This window comes from Myotis yumanensis, unplaced genomic scaffold (assembly GCF_028538775.1).
Source record: "Myotis yumanensis isolate MYYU_CA2020_CCGP unplaced genomic scaffold, mMyoYum1.0.hap1 SCAF_2, whole genome shotgun sequence".
Taxonomy (NCBI): Eukaryota; Metazoa; Chordata; class Mammalia; order Chiroptera; family Vespertilionidae; genus Myotis; species Myotis yumanensis.
In genome coordinates this window covers 160,167,230-160,190,811 of record NW_027223753.1, presented here as the reverse complement: position 1 = coordinate 160,190,811, position 23,582 = coordinate 160,167,230, and the positions used below count along the sequence as shown (strand labels likewise).

The 23,582-nt window shown below is 51.2% G+C and overlaps 1 protein-coding gene across 1 annotated transcript in view; it reads left to right on the top strand.

Moving 5' to 3' along the window:
- Positions 1-23,582, top strand: part of SEMA5B (semaphorin 5B) — a 115,128-nt gene that overhangs the window by 80,701 nt on the left and 10,845 nt on the right. Inside the window, exons 3-11 of the mRNA XM_070403580.1 lie at positions 1,745-1,844; positions 7,027-7,072; positions 17,066-17,128; positions 17,477-17,575; positions 18,305-18,518; positions 19,207-19,492; positions 21,318-21,453; positions 22,867-23,074; positions 23,184-23,391. Of these exons, the coding sequence (XP_070259681.1) occupies positions 1,745-1,844; positions 7,027-7,072; positions 17,066-17,128; positions 17,477-17,575; positions 18,305-18,518; positions 19,207-19,492; positions 21,318-21,453; positions 22,867-23,074; positions 23,184-23,391 (1,360 nt within the window). The remainder of the gene's footprint in view (positions 1-1,744; positions 1,845-7,026; positions 7,073-17,065; positions 17,129-17,476; positions 17,576-18,304; positions 18,519-19,206; positions 19,493-21,317; positions 21,454-22,866; positions 23,075-23,183; positions 23,392-23,582) is intronic.

The following is a 23,582-nucleotide window of genomic DNA, read 5'->3' as shown; positions in this document are numbered from 1 at the left end:
CTAAACACCCAGTCTACCTGACTGCAAATCTACTTCTTGTACTGATACTGCAAAAATGTCATTGCAACTACATGACAATTGTTGCCAATCCATAGTCACCTGCTGGGGGCAGAGGCAGAACCAAGGGGTTAGCTTCATTTTGTTGCAGAATTCCTTCCTTACTTTTTTAAATTATGCATAACACAGTTTTCTAAAAAACATCCAACTCGTAAAACCTCCAGTTCTCCAGCGAGCGATTAAGTGTTTGCCTGTTGTGCAGAAATGAAGGGCTGCTTTTACTCTGTAGCGGAGGGATAATGAGCAATGATTTATTTCCCTTGGATTACACACACATACACACTCCTTCGGGCCTCCTGTGAGCCAGTCGCTAATGCGCCGTGGGGAGAAAGCACAGGGCCTCACATTCCCCCCCTCGTTTTCACCCCATCAGCATGCATGTTCCTCTGCTCAAGGCTCTCTCGTTACTGGTCAGTTCCCTCCCATCCATGAGGCAGGGGTGAGGGGCAGCTATTACATGGCCATGCACTGAGGTGGGAGAAGCAGGCCTCCACAGAAGGGAAAGAGGGAGTCATCCGGGTACTGTTGCCCAGGCCTGCCCTCCCCACACTGCTGCCCATCCATCCAGAGGGCTGCACGGTCTCCCCTCTGCCCACCCAATGCCCATGAAAAGTGTTGGCCTTGTCTGGGAAGACCTTTCCTTGGAGACAGGGATGGACACTGATCGCCCACCCTCTGTGGAGCCTTGTCTGATAACCCGATTCTTCTTGTACAAAAAGAAGGGAGCTAAGGATTATTCATCCATTCATTCAAACACTGCCAAGTGCTGGGAGAGACCTGGCACTCCAAGAAGCAAGATCTTCCCTGTCCCCCAGGACAAACCACTGGGATAGACACCCAGGGATATGGGGATGTTGATAGCATTAAAGTGGAGGTCTATGGGAGCCCCTTGCTCAGGTTGGGGGAGTCAGGGAAGGCTTCTTGGAGGAGGTGGGGTAGGGAGGACAGAAGTGCGAGAGTGTGCAGGCTCTTGTGGACTAGATTGGAGAAGTGCACAGTGTTCTGGTTTAGTGTGGCTGGGTGGGGAGTCTAAGGGGGATGTGAAAGATGAAGCATCATTCTTTCCATGGATCACGAAATAATGGCTGTGCCAGGCATCTGACTTGGGCGGACAGTGGGGCCACGGGTTGGGACTTTTTCTCCAGGAGCTTTTACAGGCTCCAGCTGGAGAGTGACACAACCGGATTTGCATTTTGGAAAGATCACTCTGGTTGCCCTATGGGAAATGGGCTGGAAGGGCAGGAGTGGAAGCCAGGCCAGTGAGGAGGCTGTTGGCACCCGTCCAGGCTAGAGCTGCTGGTGGCTGGATGGGGGGTGGGGTGCAGAGGGCAAGATGGATGGGTTTCAGAGAGAGTTGTATGTATACCAGTCAGGATTGGCCAGCGTGTTTGATGCAGCTGGCGAGGGTCTGAGGGAGTCAAGGGTGATTACAGGTCTCCCTTTGGGCAGCTGGGGCAGGTGGAGCCCTTTTCTGAGCTAGGGAACAAAGCGGGAACAGTGACAGCACCCCACCCCTGCTCCCCAACCCCTCCCAGCTGGCTGCTCACAGGTCTCCTGGCGCCCCCTGCCTCACTGCACCCTGACTTCACGCTGACCGATTCTTCACCCTTCCGTTCTCCTGTCCAGTGCTGGGCAGCTGGTAACCTGGTCAATGGTAACTGGATGTTTGCCTCTCTCCCTTTCCCAGACCTGAAGCCCTGGGTCTCTAACTTCACCTACCCTGGAGCCCGAGACTTCTCCCAGCTCGCCCTGGATCCCTCCAGGAACCAGCTCATCGTGGGAGCCAGGTAAAATGGGGCAGGAGAGTTGGGGTCAAAAGTGCAGGTGCTTAGAATTGGGTGGAGGGAATGTTGTTTGGGGTGAGCCTACTGTGGGCATTCTCGTGTCCTGGGCTCCTGTTCCTCTCAGCCAGGCCCTCTCTGTGCCTGAGTGTCTGTCTCCCACAGAAGGAAGCATTTGGGGGTGGGGGTGGAGAAGTGACCTCCAAATCTCAGCAAGCCACGTACCAAGGTGGCTGGTAGTTACTGAGAGCAGCCTCCTCCTGTCCCCTGTCCCTGCCATGCGGCCAGACCCAGCCTAGCTGGCACCCTCCCTGGGAGCTCCGAGCAGAGAAGGTGCCCAGGAGCCCCCTGCTGGCTGGCTGGCCACCTGCACCTGGGACTCCCGGACACAGGCCTTGCGCTTCTTTTAGGCTAGACCTGGCTTCCCTGTTACCTGACCTCCTTTAGTCCCACTGTCCAGGGCCAGTATCCAAAGGATAACACGCTCTAGGGAGAACTTATGGGGACTTTATGGGGTGGCGCAGGAGGAGATAATTCTCACAAAATTACAGGCCATGAGTTCTGGTAGGGAAGGGAGCTCAGAGGTGGGTGATTCCAGTGTGTCTCAAAGAGTGGACCAGCAACATCTGGGAACTTGTTAGAAAGGCAGATCCTTGGACTCCACCCCGACTTGCTGACCAGAAGCTCTGGGGGGCCAGCAGCCTGCATTTCAGCAGCCCCTCCAGGCGAGTCTGAAGCACACTCAGGCATGAGAATCACTGGTCTAATCCAACTGCCTTTGATGTGAACATGAAGAGGCAGAGAGGCCTGTTGAGGGCAAGGTGACCTTCTCAAGGTAATATAGCCAAATGCCAACAGTGATGAGGACAGAACCCAGGTCTCCTGAGCCCAGGGCTGGAGTTTGTTCTGCCAGCCCGTGTAGTCCCCTCCTCCTGCAGTGGAGTGTTTCAGACACTCTCCACCCCAGAGGTCCTGATTCTGCTGTTCTGGGGCTGGGGGAAGGTGATCACCAGGTGGCTGACCATCCTTGACATCTGGGCTTTCCTGAGTGTTCCTGTCCCCTCACTGTCGTGTGACAAGGGGCGGGTGAGGACAGAGCTCTGGATTAGGACCCGAGGAGTTGCATTCTTTACCTTTGTTGTTGTTGTTAATCCTCACCGGAGGATATTTTTTTCCATTGATTTTTTAGAGAGAGTGGAAGGGAGGAGAGACAGAGGGAAAGAAACATCAATGTGAGAAAGACGCATTGATTGGTTGCCTCCACACGCACCCCTACCAGCGCTGGGGATCAAGCCTGCGACTGAGGCACTTGCCCTTGACCAAAATCAAACCTATAACCCTTCGGTCTGAGGGCCGACATTGACCACTGAGCAAACTGGCTAGGGCTGATCTTCACCTTTGAGCCTCAGTTTCTTTATCTGTAAGGTCTGAGTTACAGTCTCTATGCTGCCACCCTCACAGGGCTATGGTGAAGCTGGGCTGAAAGCATTTCACTTTTTTATTTATTTTCTAACTTTTTTTTTTTTTATTCCTCGCCTGAGGACATGCTTAGGGAGAGGAAGGGATAGAGAGAGAGAAACATTGATTATTTGCTTCCATAGGTGCCCCTACCGGGGATCAAACCCACAGGCCAGGTATGTGCCCTGACCAGGAATTGAACTAGTGACCTTCCAGTGCACAGAATGAAGCTCAACCAAATGAGCCACTCTGGCCGGGTTAATTTTTATTTTTAAAATAACCAGTCACAGTGCATCGGTGCTATGTGTTCTGGTATAACATTCAGAAGGTACAAAATAGTATACAGTGAAGAGGAGGGCCACCCCTGCGCACTACAAGCATGACCCCTCCTTGGGGGCACGCCTGGCCGTGAGTGTGTGTGTCTGCCCAGAGGTAATCTGTACATGGGCAAGTCTACAAGAGTATGGATTTCATTTTCCAGCTAAGAGAATAATTGTTCTACTTTTTATTTTGAGATACTCATAGATTTACATGCAGTTGTAAGAACTAACACAGAGAGTTTCAAAGCATAAGCCTTCCACCCAGTTTCTCTTAATGATAACATCTTGCATAACAGCCGAACAGCATTAGTCAGGAAGGTGACTGATAAGAGCCTTCCACCTCATTCAGGTCCCATCTGTTTTCCGTATGTACTTTTAAAACCCTGATGTCTGGCTCTGGACTGTGTGGAAACATTTTAAAAGCTGTCATTCATCCTGTGCCGGCCGTGCGCCAGGCACCATCTTACGTACCATGTATGTAGTGAAGCATCTAAAACACGTAGGCAGTCAGGCATGTAAAAACGCATCTAATCTTCACAAGAACCCCGGGGATGGTGTTCTATGGCCCCAGAAACAGGCTCAGAAGGAGAGGTGGCCTGCGTGTGGTCACACTGCTCTTCCCGACACAATCTGAGGCTTCCCCCACACAGTGGACACATACCTTTTCCTATCCTTGTTTCCCCCCAATCCTGGCTGTGCCCCAAGGATCGAGGGGAAAACCAGCCCTGGACTTGCCCCTTGCACCTCTTGAAACAAATGAAGTGGGTCCTTGGCTTCTTTCTCCTCCCTTTCTTTCGGTCACTTTCCTTCCTCCTCTTCTGCCTGTCACATTTCCCCCTCCTTTCTGAGCCCCTGGGCCTCTGGAATTCCGGCTAGGGGACATATTTTTGCTCCTTTACACCCCGCCTTGTTTCCTGAGGGATTTAGGGCGGGTCAGGCTACAGAGATTTCTCTCTGTTCTCATCTCCCAGAAGAGCAGACCTCGACGACGTTGTGATGAATGATTTTTGATGGGATAAAAATGAAAACATAAAAAAGTGATGCAGTGTTTCCCCTCATTCTTTAAAGCTGTGGCTGGATGCCTGTGTTACCTAGCAGACAGCCTGGGCAGAGCCATGAGCCGCAGCCCATCTGTCCCCAGGCCAGGAGGGAGAGGGCGGGGCAGCTCTTCAGGGCAGGCAGCTGGGGAGGGGCAGCAGGAGCCTGGAGCCAAGGTCATGGGTGAGGCCCGCCAGGACAGCAGAGCAGCTGAGTGAGGCCCGGGCCAGCAGCCAGAGCTGGGGAAGAGGAGTCCCAGCCTGAGCGGTCTCCTCCAGGCCCTGGGTTCATTTGGCAGGGCCCCTCCGCATTCTGGCCCACTCCACAACCTTTCCCCTCATTTCTCTTCCCAGCACAGCTGAGGGAGGCCAGAACTTTCCAAAGCAATTACTTCTAAAAACTCCAGGAATGAAAAGAGGAATGACCAAAGATGTAAGAAGGAGAGAAGACTCTTAGGGAAAACCAGTGTTTTACATCTGCTTGACATTAATAAAGCATCTTAACATGCATCTTACCATTCATGGCCCTGTCTCCACCACCCTGTGAAAGAGGAAAGACAGCCACATCCGTTTTAGATGCAGACGCTGAGGTGCTTAGAAGGCCCCTCACAAGCAGCTGGGCTGGACTCCCCCTGTCTTTGCTGCAGGGTCTACACTGTGAACCTGCACTCTCACGTGGCCCTCGGACCGGTGGTTCTGTCACCCTCGGGTCCATGCAAGGGGGCCTTGTGGCTCCAGAGTCCAGGCAAAGCAATTTCAGCAGTGCCTGACACTGTGTGCTCAATAGGCAACATCATCGTTAAGACTCTTTTAAACATATATTTTTTTTAATATTTTTTAATTGATTTCAGAGAGGAAGGGAGAGGGAGAGATAGGAAGGTCAATGATGAGAGAGAATCATTGATCAGTTGCCTCCTGCATGACCCACACTGGGAATTGAGTCCGCAACCTGGGCATGTGTCCTGATAGGGAACTGAACCGTGACCTCCTGGTTCATAGGTCAACGCTCAACCACTGAGCCACGCCGGCTGGGCAAGACTCTTTTTTTTGAGCAGTTTTAAGTTCACAGCAAAATTAATGAGAAGGTACAGAGAATTTCTATATATATACCCTCAGCCCTACACGTGCAGCCTCCCCCATCGGAGCGGTAAGTCTGTTACAATTGATGAACCTACATGGGCACATCATTGTCTCCCAATGTCCACAGATTATGTTATGGTGCACTGGTGGTGGTATGCATCCTCTGGGTTTGGACAAATTTATAATGATATATATCCATGATTATGGCATCATACAGAGCATTTTCACTGCCCTGAACATTCTCTGTGCTCTGCCTGTTCATCCATTCCCTCCCACCACCAACTCCTGGCAGCCACGGATCCCCTTTACTGTCCCATAGCTGTGCCTTTTCCAGAATGTCATATAATTGGAATCAGACAGTATGTAGCCTTTTCAGATGGGCTTCTTTCATTTAGTAATATACACGTAAGGTCCCTCTGTGTCTTTTTATGGCTTTCTAACTCATTTCTTTTTAGCACTCAGTAATATTCCATTTTCTGGGTGGACCACGGGTTACTTATCTATTCACCTACTAAAGGACATCTTGGCTGCTTCCAGGTTGGGCAATTATGAATAAAGCTGCTATAAACATTCCACGTGCAAGTTTTTGTGTGCACATATTTCCTTAAGGTTTCTGAGCAGCAAGCTGATCTGATGAAAACGGTGTTTGAGGAATCTGAATCTGGCATCCTGGTGCTGGCTAGACCATGGGGAAGAGCATCGTGAAGAGGCAGAGGGGGCGATTGGGCACGAAGAGACAGGTGGTCCAGGGAGGTGGCCATGGGAAAGTCAGACCCAGAGTCACTGGGCCTGTTTGAGGAGGGGAGTGGGTCCGGGAGGGAGGTGAGGGGAGAAAGCAGGTGACCTGCCTGGGTCCCTGCAAGAGCTGCAGGAGGCTTTAAGTTGAACAAAAACAGGCTCCAGTGGTGGGAAAGTGGTGGGGGCTCTTCCTGGGACCTGCCAGTGTGGCCAGACACGTGGAGTAGACAAGTCTGAGTTTTAACTCGTCCTTGGGCCATGTACCCACCCAGTTTCCTCTTCTGTAAAATGGCTTTTTTTTTCTCCGTGCTCCTGGGGCTGCTGTGAGGATTCCATGAGCTAAGGGAGGTGAAGCTCTCCTTGGGGGTCCGCTTACTGAAGACTCTCTGCACTCGGCACCTGTCCTGCTGGGGAACTGCTGGGGTACCCTTCTCACCCAGTAGCTCCTGATGGGTACCCTGATGGGGCACCCGGCGTGTGAGGCAGGAGCAGCTGCCTTCCAGGACTGGCCTGCGGGCCCAGCTTGACTGATGATTTCCGTCTCTGTTTTCACAGGAACTACCTCTTCAGGCTCAGCCTTGCCAATGTCTCCCTCCTTCAGGTACATTTGCTTCCCTTCCCTTCCCTGTAATGTCCCTGGGATTTGGGAGCCCAGCTGGGGCAGCGCAAAGAGCAAGATTCACAATTTAACCCCTAGTGTGGAAAACAGGAGCCCCGGGCTCCTTTCACTGGCCATGGACTCCCCCTGGCTGTCAAGGTGATTGCTGGGAAGATCATTGGAAGCGGGAATGAGGTCTTGCGAACAAGGAGGCACGCACAGGGCTCCTTCTTGCAAGGAGGGGAGGAAAGGAGCCCCAGAGCTCGGTGACCCTGACCCTGCTTGCCTGGGCCTGAAGAGCTTCAGGGTACTGGGCCTGCAGTGCTAAAACCAGGACAGGACTGGGAAAACAGGACTGGTGGGTCATTCTAAGTCCAGTGCCTAATCCACAGGAAGGCCTCTGAGTTTGGGCCTCAAGGGTCAGGATGCTCCTGGTTCCTTTCTTAGCCTGGCCTGCGTAATCCCTTCTCACCCAGCAGCTCCACTGAGCTGTGATTTGTTAATTATTTACTGCCAAGGACTCCCCAAGCTTCATTCCCTAAGTGCCCTGGGTGAGAAGGCATGTTAATGGGCCTTCTTGATCCAGAAGATTTGTCCCAGATTGAGAAACAGCTGCCACACCATCTCTGCAGGGGCTGAACATTCCAGAGAAAGGATGGCCGTCTCTTCTTCTTCGATGAGGAGAGAGCCCCTGTTCTCCTGTCCAGGAGGCTTGCTGGTCTCCCAGGGATCAAGTATCCATTCAGCGCTTGCTGTGTGTCCGAACTGAGCTGGGGCAGAGGGGCAGTAAGACAAGCAGAGGCTCTGACCCTCCGGTCTCACACTGCAGCCCAAAGAAGTTGATGAGTGATGCGCATAACTAGGGAATGGTACGAGGAGTTAGTCAGGCGCTGGGCTGTTTGGTATACAGTCTCACTGCAGAAGCCAGTTGGGAAAGGGGAGACCTCCTTGGTGAGCTGGTGTGACATTCTGGTCTGGTTTTTTCTTGCTTCACCTGGGTCTACACCCCACGAGCCATTGACGCTGGTTTCCAGAGGGGAGGTTGAAGGGAACAGAAGAGATCTATCCTTCAGTCTATACCCTACCGGCCAACTCACCTATGCATCCATCTAACCCCGTGGTTGGCAAACTGCAGCTCTCGAGCCACATGCGGCTCTTTGGCCCCTTGAGTGTGGCTCTTCCTAAGCCTTAGGAGTACCCTAATTAAGTTAATAACAATGTACCTATCTATATAGTTTCTTTAAAAATTTGGCTCTCAAAAGAAATTTCAATCGTTGTACTGTTGATATTTGGCTCTGTTGACTAATGAGTTTGCCAACCACTGATCTAACCAGCTGCAATAACCGTTGTTGAATACCTGCTAAAGCCCAGCTCCAGTCCTAGGAGCGGTCCCAGGCATTTAAGATCCAAAGGTGAATCAGGTTCCATCCCTTCGTTAAGGCACATATATATAAAGGACCATAAATGATCCCCTTTCCTATTTGGGACCTGTGTCTCGTGTGCCTGGAGCCTGGGCTGGAGCAAGGCAGAGGACGTCCCAGAGGCAGCATCCTGTGGCCGCCCGGCTCAGTCACAAGCAGCCCACCCAGGGCCTAGTTGTCTCTTGGCAGCCCCAGTCCTTGTGTCCAGGAGGCTTGCTGGTCCCCCAACGATCAAGTATTCATTCAGCGCTTTCTGTGCATCCGAACTGAGCTGGGGCAGAAGGGCAGTAAGACAAGCAGCGTCTCTCACCCTCAGGTCTCACGGACAGCCAGGAGAAGATGATGAGTGATAGATGCCAAGCCCAGCAGGTCAGGGTCTGGGGGAGCCCGTGCAGAGGCGATTCACAGTGGGTGGGAGGAAGTGGATCCAGGGGTGCTGCCCTGAGCTCAGGCAGTGGCTTTTTATTAGGTTCCCATGGCCTGCAAATGAAGGTCTTCTGGGAGCAGTAAAGCGGCTAAAGGCGGGAAGAGAGACAGATGTGCAAAATGAATGGCAGTGCTGGGGGAAGACTACAGGGAGGGGCTTGTGCTGGGTGTAGTGGTGGCCCAGCAGGGTCTGCACAGGCTTTGCAGGAGCTGTCCGTGGACTGGAGCCTGAAGGATGAGAGTTGCTAGGCAGCTCAGAAGGAGACACGATGTGGAACAGCATGGAGCACTGAGGGTCCAGTATGGCAGGATCATGGGGTGTGAGTGGGGATAAGGGTGGGTGATGACGCCTGGGAGAGACAGAGGCCACGTCGAAGAGGGTCTTCGTTGCTGAGTGGAGAGGTCCATGTTACATTTTGAAGGCACTGGGGGCTCCTCAAAGGGTTTAAAGCAGAGAAGTAGATTTGGTATTTTGACCACTTGGCCCAGTGCAGAGACGAATAAGTGGAGAAGCCAGTTAGGACTCAAGTGCAATAGTCCAGGCCAGTGATGGGGAGAGCTGAACTAAGGTGGCAGAGTGGGGATGGAGAGCATTGGGAGGAAGAGGTCTGCAGGTGGCAGAATCACACAGGGTCACAGCACCGAGGGGCACCAGGCACACTGTCTTCTGCATGAAGGTGACCCCTGTGGTTGGGAAAGCTGGCAGTGCTGGAGAGCTTAGGGAGGCTTGGGCCACAGTGGTGCCATCCAGGATTCTGGCTGGCATAGCTGAGTAGCATAGATCAGGATGGGCATGGAGCTCGCCTGACTCTAGGCAGTGGTTCTCTCACAGCTGTCCACTGGAATCACCAGAGGAGCTTTAGAAAACAGCGATGCCTGGATCCCACCCTCAGAGACTCATTTACTTGGTCTGGGGTCCAGCCGGGCACTGGGATTTGTAAAAGCTCAAGGTGCAGCCAAATTTAGGAGCCGCTGCTCCAGGATGTCAAGGAAGTTTTTTCTGTAGGTGCTGCCCAACTGGTTTGGCTTCCCCAGGTGTCCTTGAAGCTGGCGCCCATTTCTGGGTCTGTACCTTTTCAGATGTTAGACACTCGGGTTGATGACCAGGCCTGGGGTTTGGTTCACCCAACTCCATGTTGATCTCAGCCGTGGGAAGATATCTTGGGCAAGCCCATTACTTTTGCTGAGGGCAGGCTCAGCTTTGGGGGGCTCCCTGAAGGACTCTGCAAACCAGCCCCCAGTACACCAGGAATTAGTTTCACCATCTTTTTAGGTTGTCTCTTTGGAGCCTGATCTCTGGAATTCAGACTAAATTCTTCCCAATGAAACTAAAAAGAAAAAAAGTTACATTGCATGTCCATGTCCCCACCATAGGGGGCACCATCTGGTCACAAGGCAGAGAGAATGGGAGAAGTTGGAGTGAGTGGTTGGAGTGTTCCCTTGAATAGGCTGGCAGCAGACCTCAGCCGCTGGCCACCAGGCCTGATGAGAAATTCCCAACTCCAGCGAGCCAGTTCCCTGCCACAGCCCAGCCCGAGGAGGCTTCAGGTCCCTGCTTGTAAACATTCAGTCCCCAAATCTGCTACCACAGGTGGCTCACAGCAAACAAGTGCTAACAATGAGCTGCACTCCTACCCCAGCCCAGCTTCCTTGACTCTCCAACTGCCTGGGGTCCGCATGGCTGTAAGGTAACTCTCCATTACAGCCCACTACTCCTCCCCTATGGCCCCAGGGCACGCTTTAACCAAACTTTAAAGCTCAGTGCTTTATCAGTAGTTTAAATAATTAATATCCCTTAAAAAAATCTAAGTGCAAACAGTTCATGCAAACCAGTGTCCATTAAAAGGACGCTTGAGTGCCTACCCCTTATTAAACAGTTTATGTAAACTACTGCTCCTTAAGGTAAATCAAAATACCCCAGTCTCCTCCAGTCTCCAAGCACTGAATGGAGGGGCGTGGGTGGGAGGGACACACACACACACACACACACACACACACACACACGCGCGCGCGCGCGCTTTCTAAGGGAGCGGAGAAATCAAATCAGCTCACCTGTGATGTTATTTATCAGTGTAACTTAATAAACTGGCCTGGGAAAGGAAAGATGGCACGTGGTCGGCAGGGTCAGGGGCAGCTGTGTGATGAGCTAAGTTGGGTTTGGCCATTAGGAGAGAAGTGATGAGACCAGAGCATGGCATGGCTGGAGGTCTAGCTGCAATGGTTTTCTGATCTCGGGCTACCAGGTGTCCTGCAAGTGCAGAAATGAGGACTGAAATGCACAGATGCATCGGAACGCATCCGGGGCTGGGTCCGGTCCTGGCCTGGGCACGCGGTGAGGCTGATTCTGAGCTCTCGCCTAGTTACCTCCACATTCTCCAAGCTAGTCTGGCAGCTCTAGAGTTGTTTGAAATCTAAACTCTGCTGAGTACTCAGAAGATGTCTTAATGTTCAGCCACTGTCTCTGGTGTCCAGGGGAGTTGCTGAGTTTGCAAGGAGATTACCCAGTTCCTGGCTGCCTCACCTGCTCTCTCCCGTGGCTGAAAACCATGCAGTTATTCTGTTACTGGAGCTCACCATCCTGGAATTTCCAGGACAGTCCCAGTTTAAAGCACTATGTGTGGCAGATTGATCATACATGTCTATCTGGACTCCTTCATAAAACTCCACGAGAGGACAGTGACAGATTTTAAAGCTACAGATGCACAATGACAGGACAAAAGAGACGTCAGTGGAAAGAGATTAACTGCATTCTGGGGAGATGGAGAGTGGATGGAGCAATCACAACTGATTTATCAGAAGAGTTTACAGAGGGGATATGGCAGACTCCCAGAAGGCTCAGAAATTGGGTGTCAGATATTGGGGACTGTGAGGATGAGGTGCAAACCTAAAGGAGGGGAATGGTTGAAATTCTCTAAATTGAGAGGTTGGAACCCAGATCTCCTGTCCCTTCCCACACAGCCATCCCTGCCTCCATTTTACCCCTCCCCCGACAAAGAAAGATTAAGACCCTTTCTCTAAAGACCCAACTGGTGAGGCTCCAAATTTGGAGACTCCAGGAAAGGGGAGGACACTGATAGGGTTTGAGGCTCGAACAAAGTTTCTCCTCTTCCTCTCTTTGTGCAATTTATTCATTGAATAAACCTGCTCATGTGCCCTACAGAGTTTCCCACAGACTGGATTTTGCTGATTGCAATCCAAGCATAACTTAACATGTTCCCCTGTCCTCTGTATCATCTGTAAATTGATTGTTAGAGCTAAAGACTTTATTCCATTTAGATTCCCACAAGATAACTTTATAGGTGTTATTGAATATTTTTAAATATTAGTATCTAATTTTCTCTAGAGGATGAGCTTTTTAAATATATATTAGCAATTACTGATGATTGTTTCCTGGATCCATTAATTCCTTTGGCGTTATAATGTATTAGCTGGACTACTTCTGCAAAGAGATACTTCTCTGCATCTACTATTTGGTTACCCAACAATAGTCACATAGGAAAGGCAGAATAAGTGTTTGATACTCTATCTTTATTTACCAGTTGATAGTATCTGTCAATGGTAATCAATTAATTGTATTCTTTTGTTATTATTTTTACAGACTCCTGGCTTTAAACATTATCTATCCATTGCATGACTATCCCATCTTTTGTCACTAAGGGGCTGCTTCAAGTTGGCTCCTTGGTCCTTTGACATGATGATGCCAATCACCTATGATTGCATCCTTGCTATTGATAAAGGAAATGTTTCAGGCTCACCTTGAACATTCCCTAAACCCAGATCTAGAATAAGCCATTGCTCTAAGAAGTCTTTGTTCCTTTCAGTGGGAAATGGTTAGAGATTTATTTTCTAATATAAACAACTAGTCAAAAATCCCCAGACATTTGAGGAAAGCCTCAGTGAAAGAGAAAGATTGAAACAAACAAGCAAACAGAGTGAAGGAAGCTGTAAGAAACAGGGTCAATGCAATAACTAAAAGAAAACATTAAAACATTAATTAGAAAAAATAATTAGACTCTTCTGAGATATAAAAATATATCTTATTACATAAAACAATAAGTTAAAAATATGATTGTGGAAATAAAATTTGAATTTAGAAGATAACATTGAAGAAAAATCTCCCAGAAATTAGAACAACAATAAAACAAAAAATGAAAAACAGGAGAGAAATAACAGAAAACTAGATGATAAGTATACAAAGACCAACAGTGGATTGGATTAATAAGAGTTACAGAGAAAGAGAACAGAGAAAAAGGTGAGGAAGAAATTAAGGACAAAATAACATAAGAAAATTTGCCAAAACAGAGGATGAGCCATTACACTGAAAGAGTTGACTGAGTTCCCAAAAGAGACCTGCACTAAGGCACAATCGTGTGAAATTCAGGATTCGGTTATCAAAGAGAAGAACCTGAAGCTCCCAGAGCCTAAAGAAAATGCTCACTACCAAAGATGGAGAGTGAGACTCACACCAGACTTCGGAATAGCAATCCTGGATTCTAGAAGACAATGGAGGAATAAATGCCTTGGAAATTCTGAGTGAAAAAATATTTTCAGCCTAAAAATCTGTATCAAAACTGTCAATGAAGTATGAAGATAAGTTGAATCAGACATGCAAGAGTTTTTAAAAATTGATCTACCGTGTTCCTTTCCTTAGGAAGATGCTGGAGATGTGCTCCACCAAAATAAGCACGTAAATCAAGAAAGAGGGAAACATGGGATTCAGCGAGCAGGAGAGGAGAGAAGGTAAGTCCCAGGTGAACAGGCGCACAGGAGGCTCCCGTCCACACTCGGGCAGGAGGAAGAGGATGAGGACTCAGAGATGATCTGAACCATTTGTGTGTGCAGTTAGCCAACAACATCTAGGGATTTGTAACACCTGTTGAGCACCTGGGGAAAATGAGTAATTTGCAAAACAAGCAAATCAAGAAAATGATCCAAGATAGTTATTCCATTCAGGAAAAACAAAAAGTTGGTCAAGAAAGGAAACCTCATCAGAATAGGCAAATTTCCTTGATTCTCAGATGCACGTTTTCACATTTTTAAAGAGTCTGAAATCAGGCCACGTCTTTCTGTCAAAGGCATCTTACAGTCGCTGTGGCCAGACTGCAGTCCTGATGGAGTTGTCATTGCCTGTGCTTGAACCTGGTCATCATTCCCGTGTTCCGATTCTACAACACCAACCAGTTGACATTTTAGTCCACAAACCATTTTCAGATGATATGAGGAGGGAATAGGAGTCCTGGTTTGTCAGAAGACCTTCTGTGAGCACCTTCTGGTAAGATCAAGAAAGTGCCAGCATCCAATCTTGCAGGATGGGGTCAATAGCTTGGAAGAAAGATCTGGAGAACAGAGTGGAACGTTCTTTAAGAATTGCTGTATCACTGATACCCTGGGTAGTTCAAAGAATGAAATGCCAAGACAAGCAAACAGCAACAAAAAATGAGCACTGACAATGGAATAGAAAAGTGATTCAGACGAGGTGAACTATGAATTCAGAGAAGATTTAGGATACTCAGTTCTGCTTACATTTTTCTTTTTTGTATGCACAATACCGGTATATGATTTTAAATGTCTAAATAAGAGCACTGTCAATAAATTTACATTAAAACTTTAAGTAATAAAGGTTTGGCAGCATATATTCTTTCGTAGTGGTTCATATTACAATCAATGATGCAATCTGTGGTATTAAGTTGGTAGGAGTGAACAATTTTTACATATTTACAATACTAATTAAATACCAATGTTGATTTTTAATTAAATTACTATCACATTCAAAGATTAAAGAATTGATATTATAGAATTGTAATGGGAAGATGGGGAGGGTGAAACGAGTGTGTGCTTTGAGGTAGGAGAGATGGGGATGAGTAAGCGGGGGAAATCTTCACCTGCATAGCAGAAGTCAGAAGACGAAGTCTGAGGTTGACACATATTTTTTAGAAACTGAATTAAACACACGCAGAGGAGTAGTTGAAAGTAGTTGACTTTGAGAAATGGGGTTGGGGTGTGAGAGGAGTAGGCTACTTGAGCTTATTTAAATAATTTCTTCATACTACTTAACTTTTTCAACTCTGTGCATCATTACTTTGATAAAAATAATTTTTAAATAAAATAAATGACTCAAGCCCATTTTATGCTGTTATCATTATAAATATACATATTCTTTGCAGGCCATCTGCTCTCACTGTTGGTTTGAGAAATCTATTCGCTGTGAGAGGCTGTAGGATGCAGCAAAGAGAGCTGTGCCCTGGTCTCGTCTGAGTTGGCACGTTGGGTTTGTTGCCTCCTGGCTTTGTGACCTTGGGCATATGGCTCCACTTCTCTGAGTTCATTTTCCTCACCTGTAAAATGAGCAAAGGGCTGCGTGTTTTGCTGACTGTGCTGAGGATCAAAGAGAGAAGGTGTGGCAAGTCCCTGGCACAGTGCTTGTGGTGGGGTTCAGCCCAAGGTGACTTTAACGCCTTTTGATTGAACACACCTGCCCCCACCCAGTGAGATTCCCACCCCCTTGGGAACAAGCCTGACCCCTTCAAAGTGCCCCTGTGCTGAGGGATCCCAAGGCCCCAGCGAGGCCCTTTGCCCACACAGTCCCCCGCAGCCATCCGCGTCCCGGAGCTTTAGGCCTGGACATGTGCAATGTCTGTGAGTCACTGCGCATTTCTACCCACAAAGTCTTGAGGTTTCTTGTCTATGCCCCTCTTTCCTTCTCACACTGGGCTTAGCCTGGGAGCTGCTGGGGCCCTGAGGATGACAGTGGCTCCCTGGTTTCTGTCCAAATGAACCCCACAGCAATGTGGCTAGATGCCAGGGGTCAGTTGTCCTTCCCCTGAGCCCCTGGCCTAGCCTGGCAGGATGAGCCCAGCCTGCTCCTGGGTCTGATGGAGGCATGACCAAACTTGTCACCGCTCCTGAATCCAGGAAGTCAGCCCTCCCTCGGCCCCACAAAGCAACCACCTCGGGCCTGTGGGAGGCTGCGATCTGGAAAGCAGAGAGCAGCCCTGCCCCCCCCCCTCCAGGCACCCTTCTTGCCCTCTCACCCCCAGGGCCCCTAGACCCCGGCAGGTAGTGACTACACAGCTAGAAGGAGCTTTGTTAGAAATAAGAAGAGGGATTCTTTTATTGTCCCTGATTGGGTGGGAGAGCTGCTTGCTCAGGGCTCCCGATCCCCCGACAGGTAGGCAGTTCATATTTATACATGTGACCCAGAAATCTCTAAAGAGCCACACACCAGGGCTGTTGACATTGCCAGGACCTGAAGGGTATCACTTCTTCCAGATGCTCTTCAGAGGCCGGGAGGGACCGGCTGAGAGTAGAGACGGAATAGATGAAGGGTGGAGGGGAACAGCCCTCTTCCAGGGCCATGGGCACTTGGGAACATGACAGTGTCCTCTGGGTCCCTGAGTGAAAGCTGTGTCCCCGGGCACGTTGCCTCATGATAGAGCATGCTGGATGCTAAAGGAGAGTGAGAAGAGACGCAGACAGCTCAGAGCTGGGGCAGGGAGAGCAGTGGGGAGAGTGGAAGTCCTGGGTTCTGGAGATGGTGGGATAAAGACACACATACAGAGCCCTTGAATCCAGAATGTGGGTCCCAATCCCAGCTCTACTCTGTAGCAGCAGCAAGTCACCAGAACCTGAGTTTCTTCATCTAAAAAACAACAAAAAAGCACTTTGCCGGGTTGTAGTGGGGAAGTTAAACAGATCTCTGATCTCTGAGGTTTGCAGAATCTAGCCTTCCTTGCCTCCCACTCACTTGAGGGACATGTGGTATATGAGGGAGGCACGTTTCCCGTTGCCCACTCAGGCTGGGGTGGTCCTCAAGGTGGACCACTTCCAGCTCTTGCTGCCCCGGGGAGGAAGGCTCTGGGAGGTCCTAAGATGGAGCTGCAGGGGATGCAGCTGAGGAAGCTGGTACTCCCGCCTCCCTGGACCCTAGCAGGTGCGAAGGGTGTTCGGCTGAGGGGATGTTCACTCCTTAAAAGTCTCTGGGTAAGGAGGTCTGCAGCCCTCTGGGTCCACGTGGATGTAGTGAGAGGAGCCCTTACCCTGCAGGCTGTCCCTGACCCTTTCCCAGCTTCCTGTCCACCCAGACCCTGACGGCTGCCTGCCCTGGCGGCGAGTGGCACAGCTGTGTGATGTCTGTGTCCTCCCCCCACAGGCCACAGAGTGGGCCTCCAACGAGGACACACGCCGCTCCTGCCAAAGCAAAGGGAAGACGGAGGTATGGTGGCCTTGCTGGTCCGGGGTCCTGGCTGGGGCCAGTAGGAGGCTGGTGGTTTCGGGATGGATGGGCATGCTGTGGGCACAAGGCCACCTTGCACAGGCCCAGACTGGACGCACTGGGGGCTCCTGTGCAGGTGAGGTCAGCCCTGAGCATTTGAGTGGACAGTGATGCCGTGAGACGGCCTGGGTGGGAGGGAGGGGATGCCCACGCTTCGACCTGAACTTCAGACCAGGGTGAGCTGGGACACAGGGCAGTGCTTTTATGTATCTGTGGTGCAGTCGTGAGAGGGGAAGACACCGAGAGCCTGGAGAGCTGTCCCTTTATCACCTCCCTTTCTTGCTTCAGGAGGAGTGTCAGAACTACGTGCGTGTCCTGATTGTCACTGGCCGGAAGGTGTTCCTGTGTGGGACCAACGCCTTCTCCCCCGTGTGCTCCAGCAGGCAGGTGGGGACCGCTCGGGGCGGGGGCTGGGGGGGGGGAGACAGTCAGAAAGGGACACCGGCAGGTTCTCCCGCCCAGGCACATAGCCTTGGAGTGGGGGTGCTAAATTTAGCAAACAACAAACCCCAAAACAAGAAAGGATGCCCAATTAGATTTAATTTCTGATAAACAACAAATTATGTTTTAGCCTAAATATGTCCCATGAAAGATTTGGGCCATACTGCCCAGACAGCTCGGCTCAGTGGTTGAGTGTCAACCTATGAACCAGGAGGTCATGATTCAATTCCTGGTCAGGGCACATGCCCAAATTGTGGACTTGATCCCCAGTGGAGGGCATGCAGGAGGCAATCGGTCAATGATTTGCTCTCATCATTGATGTTTCTACCTCCCTCTCCCTCTCCCTTCCTCTTTGAAATAAAAAAAAAAAAGATTTGGGACATACTTATACTAAAAAATTATTTGTTGCTCATAGAAATTCACATTTTACTAGGCCTGCCGTATTTTCTCGGTGTACCTGACTGCGTAGGGGCCAGAGGCAGGCGGAGCTCCTGATACAACCTTCCCCTCCGTGAGGGCTGCTTCCGCAGAGGGACTGTGGGGTGGTCATTGAGGGGGAGGCTGGGAGGGAGAGGCTTACAGAGACCAGGGGCCCAGGAGGAAATAAACTCTGAGGCAGGAAAACAGGCAGCCCTTGGATCTCAGGGGAAAGTGCCCATCTCCCCGCCATCCCAGGTGGGGAACCTCAGCCGGACGATGGAGAAGATCAATGGTGTGGCCCGCTGCCCCTACGACCCTCGCCACAACTCCACAGCTGTCATCTCCTCCCAGGGGGAGCTCTACGCAGCCACAGTCATCGACTTCTCAGGTCGGGACCCTGCCATCTACCGGAGCCTGGGCAGTGGGCCGCCCCTTCGCACTGCCCAGTATAACTCCAAGTGGCTCAATGGTAAGGAGACACAGCCCCAATGGTGGGGTTCCCCCAGTTCTGACCCATCAGGCCACCCTAACCCCCATCAGTCCTCCTCCCTGCCCAACCTCTGAAAGAGCTCACACTGGCTTCATCAAGGGGCCCAGAATAGGCTGTGTGTTTGCCCAAGGAGATGGACTCTGGCTGAAATCACAGATGCCCTGAGCACCCAGGGTGGATGGGGGGCAGGCTGTGAGGGGAAGGAAGAGTTAGGAATTGATTTGGAGGATGGATTATCGGGGGAAAGTGACTGGGGGAGGAGGGCATGAGTTTCCTGCCCCTTGGAGTTGAGTCCCTGCTTCTCCACTAACTAGCTGTGTGGCCTCGAGCAAGCATTGAACACTGTGCCACAGTGTTCTCGTCTATGACCTGGGGCTGATCATAATGCTAACCTCCTAGGTGGTTAAGAGGGTTAAATGGCTGATGCATATAAAGTACTCATAATAGTGCCTGCTACGCAGTGAGTGCCCAGCAATGCATATCAGCTATTATTCTAACTGCCCTTTGCATTGGAGGTGGGAACAGGGTTAGTTAGAGCCTCTAGGTCACCAGGCTGGCAGAGGGTGCCAGGACGCCCACCTGGGAAAACGGAAGTAGGCGACTACTCCCGACTCTGCCCCTTCCTCCCTGCTGGCCTGACCCACCCTTGTTCCTCTTCTGCCCCCAGAGCCTAACTTTGTGGCAGCCTATGATATCGGGCTGTTTGCGTACTTCTTCTTGCGAGAGAACGCGGTGGAGCATGACTGCGGGCGCACCGTGTACTCGCGGGTGGCCCGTGTGTGCAAGAACGACGTAGGCGGCCGCTTCCTGCTGGAGGACACGTGGACCACGTTCATGAAGGCCCGGCTCAACTGCTCCCGCCCGGGCGAGGTCCCCTTCTACTACAACGAGCTGCAGAGTGCCTTCCACCTGCCCGAGCAGGACCTCATCTACGGGGTCTTCACCACCAATGTGTGAGTCCCTGCCTCCGCCACCCCTTCCCTGGGATGCCTGGACAGGCGCTGGTCTGGCCTCGCAGCCTGGTGGGCTCGGGGAAGTCCCTCTCTGAGTCTTGTTTCTCTTTCTGTGCAATGGGGACTGTTGTGCCTTCTGCACCGGGTCATCTGAGGATTTAGTGACTTGTTGCCCCTGCTGTGGTCAGCATATATTCTGGGTTGCCATGAAGGCCAGATATGAAGAAATAAAAGGAGCTGGGTTGTGGCTTCATGAAGAAGTTGTGATAAGAGAGAAACAGCTGCCTTGAAGGAGGGGATGGCAGCTCCAAAAGGGTCCAGCAACAGCTTATCGGGGAGACTCAGAGGGGGTCTTACAGTCCCTTCCAGCCTCAGGATTCCGTGGCCTTGCTAACCCTACCCAGCAAAGCAAGAGCAGACCGTAAGGAGCTTACCTTCTAGAGAGGGTGGTTATCAGTTATTGTGATATTAATATCTCACCATTTTAATCGTGGTAAATGCTACAAAGGGAAAGGGCAGTAAGTGCACAGGGAAACCTCTAAACATATAGAAGGGTGGTGATCAGGGAAGACTTCCTGTAGGAAGTGACGCCACAGGATAAATAAGAATTAACTAGGGGAGAGGAGCAGCCTAGTCCAAGGGAACCACACATGCAAAGCTTTTGGGTAGGAAGAAATGTTTGAGGAACGGAGCCAGACCAGAGTGTCAAGAGCCTGGAGGGAGAGGAGGAGAAAGACAGGAGGAGGCAGAAGGGCTGGGAGAGGGAGGATTATGTCCTGCAGGCCTTATAGACTGTTTTACTGGTTTTGATATTTATCCTAAGAGCAATAAATTATTGAAGGACTTGAAGCAGGCCAGAGACTAGCTGGGATGTGCATTTTGAAGCACACACTCTGGCTGCTGAGTGGAGAATGGATTACAGGAGACGAGGCAGCGGCAGGCACAGTGCAGCATCCAGGGGAGATGATGGTGGCAGAGACCAGGCAGAAATGGACACATTTGAGAGAGGGACTAAATGCAGAGAACGGAACTGGAAACACTTGGTGTAGTGATATCATCTCTGAACTGTTCACATCACTCATAAGACTCTGTGACTAAAAGGGGTCTTAGAGGTCCTTTGGCTCAGGGTATTGTGGGCTGCAGTATATCAGTGGTTTTAAAATAAATAAATAAACAAACAAACAGAATAGACTGGAATAAAAATATCAGAGTATAATGTATTTAATAAGGGTAAGTATTATCTCATAAAACTTCATTACATATGTGTGTGTGCATATATGTGTGTGTTATACTAAGTTGTAATATAAAATACTAGAGGCCCGATGCACGAAATTCTTGCAAGGTGCTTGGCCCTCACAGCTCCGGCTGCCTCAACCCTGCCCCTCGGCCCCGCCCCATGCCCCCCGCCCACTGGTTGTTCTGGAAGGTCGTTCCAGAAGGTCGGTCTGCTGTTCAGTCTAATTAGCATATTAACTCTTTATTATATAGGATATTTCCTACAGTGGCCATGGATAAAATGAAAACGCTGAGTTTATTTGACCCTCCCACCGGAGAAGGGAAGGGGATGAGGAGGTAGCACGGAGGAACCCACCAGGGCTCTCATCAGCGGCCTTTGTTTCCCAGAGGGTTCCCAGAGCATAAGGACCATGTTCCCTCCTCTGTGACCCCCCAGCACGCAGGAGGCACCAGGCTCATCGTAGGTGTTCAGTCAGCCTTGGAGCGGTGCCAGGCGGTGGCAGGCGGTGCCTTGACTGCTGGCTGCGGGGTTGAAGGAGGGTGCTGAGGCCTATGGGGGGGCAGCATCCCACCACCTCTTGCCTTTCAGAAATAGCATCGCTGCTTCAGCTGTCTGCGCCTTCAACCTCAGTGCCATCTCCCAGGCTTTCAACGGCCCGTTTCGCTACCAGGAGAACCCCAGGGCTGCCTGGCTCCCCATCGCCAACCCCATCCCCAATTTCCAGGTACAGCTTCTCCTCTCTGCCCCTCTCTGTGCACACGGCCTTCCACCAGACTACCAGTCACAAGCCGACTCCCAAGCCTGTCCCTGCTCATCTGCACCCATCTGAGAGGGTCTACAGTGGTCCCCTACGAGGGTGGTAACCTCTAAGACTGTGGGACAAGAAAGGTAGAGTGGTTGGGTCACAGAGCAAGGGATCATGCTCTGAGCCATCTCTAAATGTGACCCCTCCTCCAGGAAGGTAGGGAGGTCGGACCAGGAGAGCACACATGTTCTATCTGGCAGAATTTGGGGATTTTGGCTGAAGCTTGCTTGCCGTCTGCCTGGATACTAATGCCTGGAGGGTCTCAATGTCAGCAGTGGTGAGGGTGTGTCATCACCTGATTGATTTCCTCAATTGTTTTTCCCAGCAACGGATCTAAACTTTCCCTGTTTCTATATGTTGTTTTTCTGTTCCTATGTTGAACTTTTTCTGTTTCTATGCGTTCATACATCTTGTTTACTGCAGGCCCTCTCTTGGTTTCCCATGCCTCCCGCTTTGAGTCCAGAAACATTTTATTATTTCTGCTTGTTTGATTCCTGTGGTTGGCTCAAACTGCCATGCCTGCCCCTGCCTATGTTTTACCTGCCTTTGTTTCCCACTGGACCCCTGCCCTATCTGCCTACGTTTCAAGTTAACCCTCTCAAGGGCACTGGGTGCCCTGGGTGGTATGGGAAAGAGCCATGGGGCAAAGGAATCTACGGATGGTGGACTTTCGTGTCCATCAACTTCCTGTCCAGGCCAGAAGCGAGCAGGGGGAGACTTCAGGCTTTGTGGTCCAGCAAGCTTGACCCAGACCTACCCCTCTCTCTGTGTGTGACCTTGCACAAGTCGCTCAACCTCCTTGTGTCACTTTTTCTTTATCTGGCACGCAGGGACAATTCCACTGACCTCATAGATATGTGTGAGGGTTGATAAGCACCTGATGTGGTGCCTGGAATGTAGTAGGTGCTCAATAAATGGTGGTAGTCTGCCGGTTTTGGTTTGGAAGGCATACGAACTTGAGCAGGTAGGGACAAGAGAGAGGAAGGCAGAGGTGACACAACATGAGGGTGGGGCGCCTACAGCCACAGCATAAGATCAGAAGACACTTGTTATCCACACTCAAATAATCTGTTTTTTAGACAATACAGTCTCCCCCTCCTCTTCCCCAGCCCTGGCAGGTCCTTCCTGCCCCACCTTCCCAGCCTCAGTTTCCCTTAGTTCCCAAAGAGGCATCTCTTCCTGGAAGGGGGTGCAGGGGACTGGGTGGGGACGTTGGGGGAGGACTGAAGAACCAGAGTGTGCCAGTGACCGCCTGGGTTACACTAAGGAAGGAGGGAGTCAGGGATTGCGCAGCCACTTGGCTGCGCACCAGTGACCCGCCTCCCCGCGCAGTGCGGCACCCTGTCCGAGATGGGCCCCAATGAGAACCTGACGGAGCGCAGCCTGCAGGACGCACAGCGTCTGTTCCTGATGAGTGAGGCGGTGCAGCCGGTGACCCCCGAGCCCTGCGTCACCCAGGACAGTGTGCGCTTCTCACACCTCGTGGTGGACCTAGTGCAAGCCAAGGACACGCTCTACCATGTGCTCTACATCGGCACCGGTGAGCCGGCCCGCGGGGTCTGGGCGCAGAGTGGGAGGAGGTTGAGGGGCAAGGGGCAAGGCCGTGAGGTTCCCGGCCCTTTAAGGCCACCCTCACCTGACCCTTCCAGAGTCGGGCACCATCCTGAAGGCCCTGTCCACCGCGAGCCGCAGCCTCCGGGGCTGCTACCTGGAGGAGCTGCACGTGCTGCCCCCTGGGCGCCGCGAGCCCCTGCGCAGCCTGCGCATCCTGCACAGCGCCCGCGCGCTCTTCGTGGGGCTGAGCGACGGGGTGCTGCGCGTCCCGCTGGAGAGGTGCGCCTCCTACCGCAACCAAAGGTAAGCGAGCCAGGGGCGGGCCTCCGCGGGCTCATCCCCGCCCGTCGCGCTTTGGGGGCGGGGGGGGGGGGGGGTGCGGGGGGGGAGGTCTGTTGGACCCGGATGGTATCCTGGCACAGTCTCCAGCTGTGTGCCTTTGAACCAGTCACTTAACCTCTCTGAACCTTGGTTTCCTCCTCGTAAAATCTCCG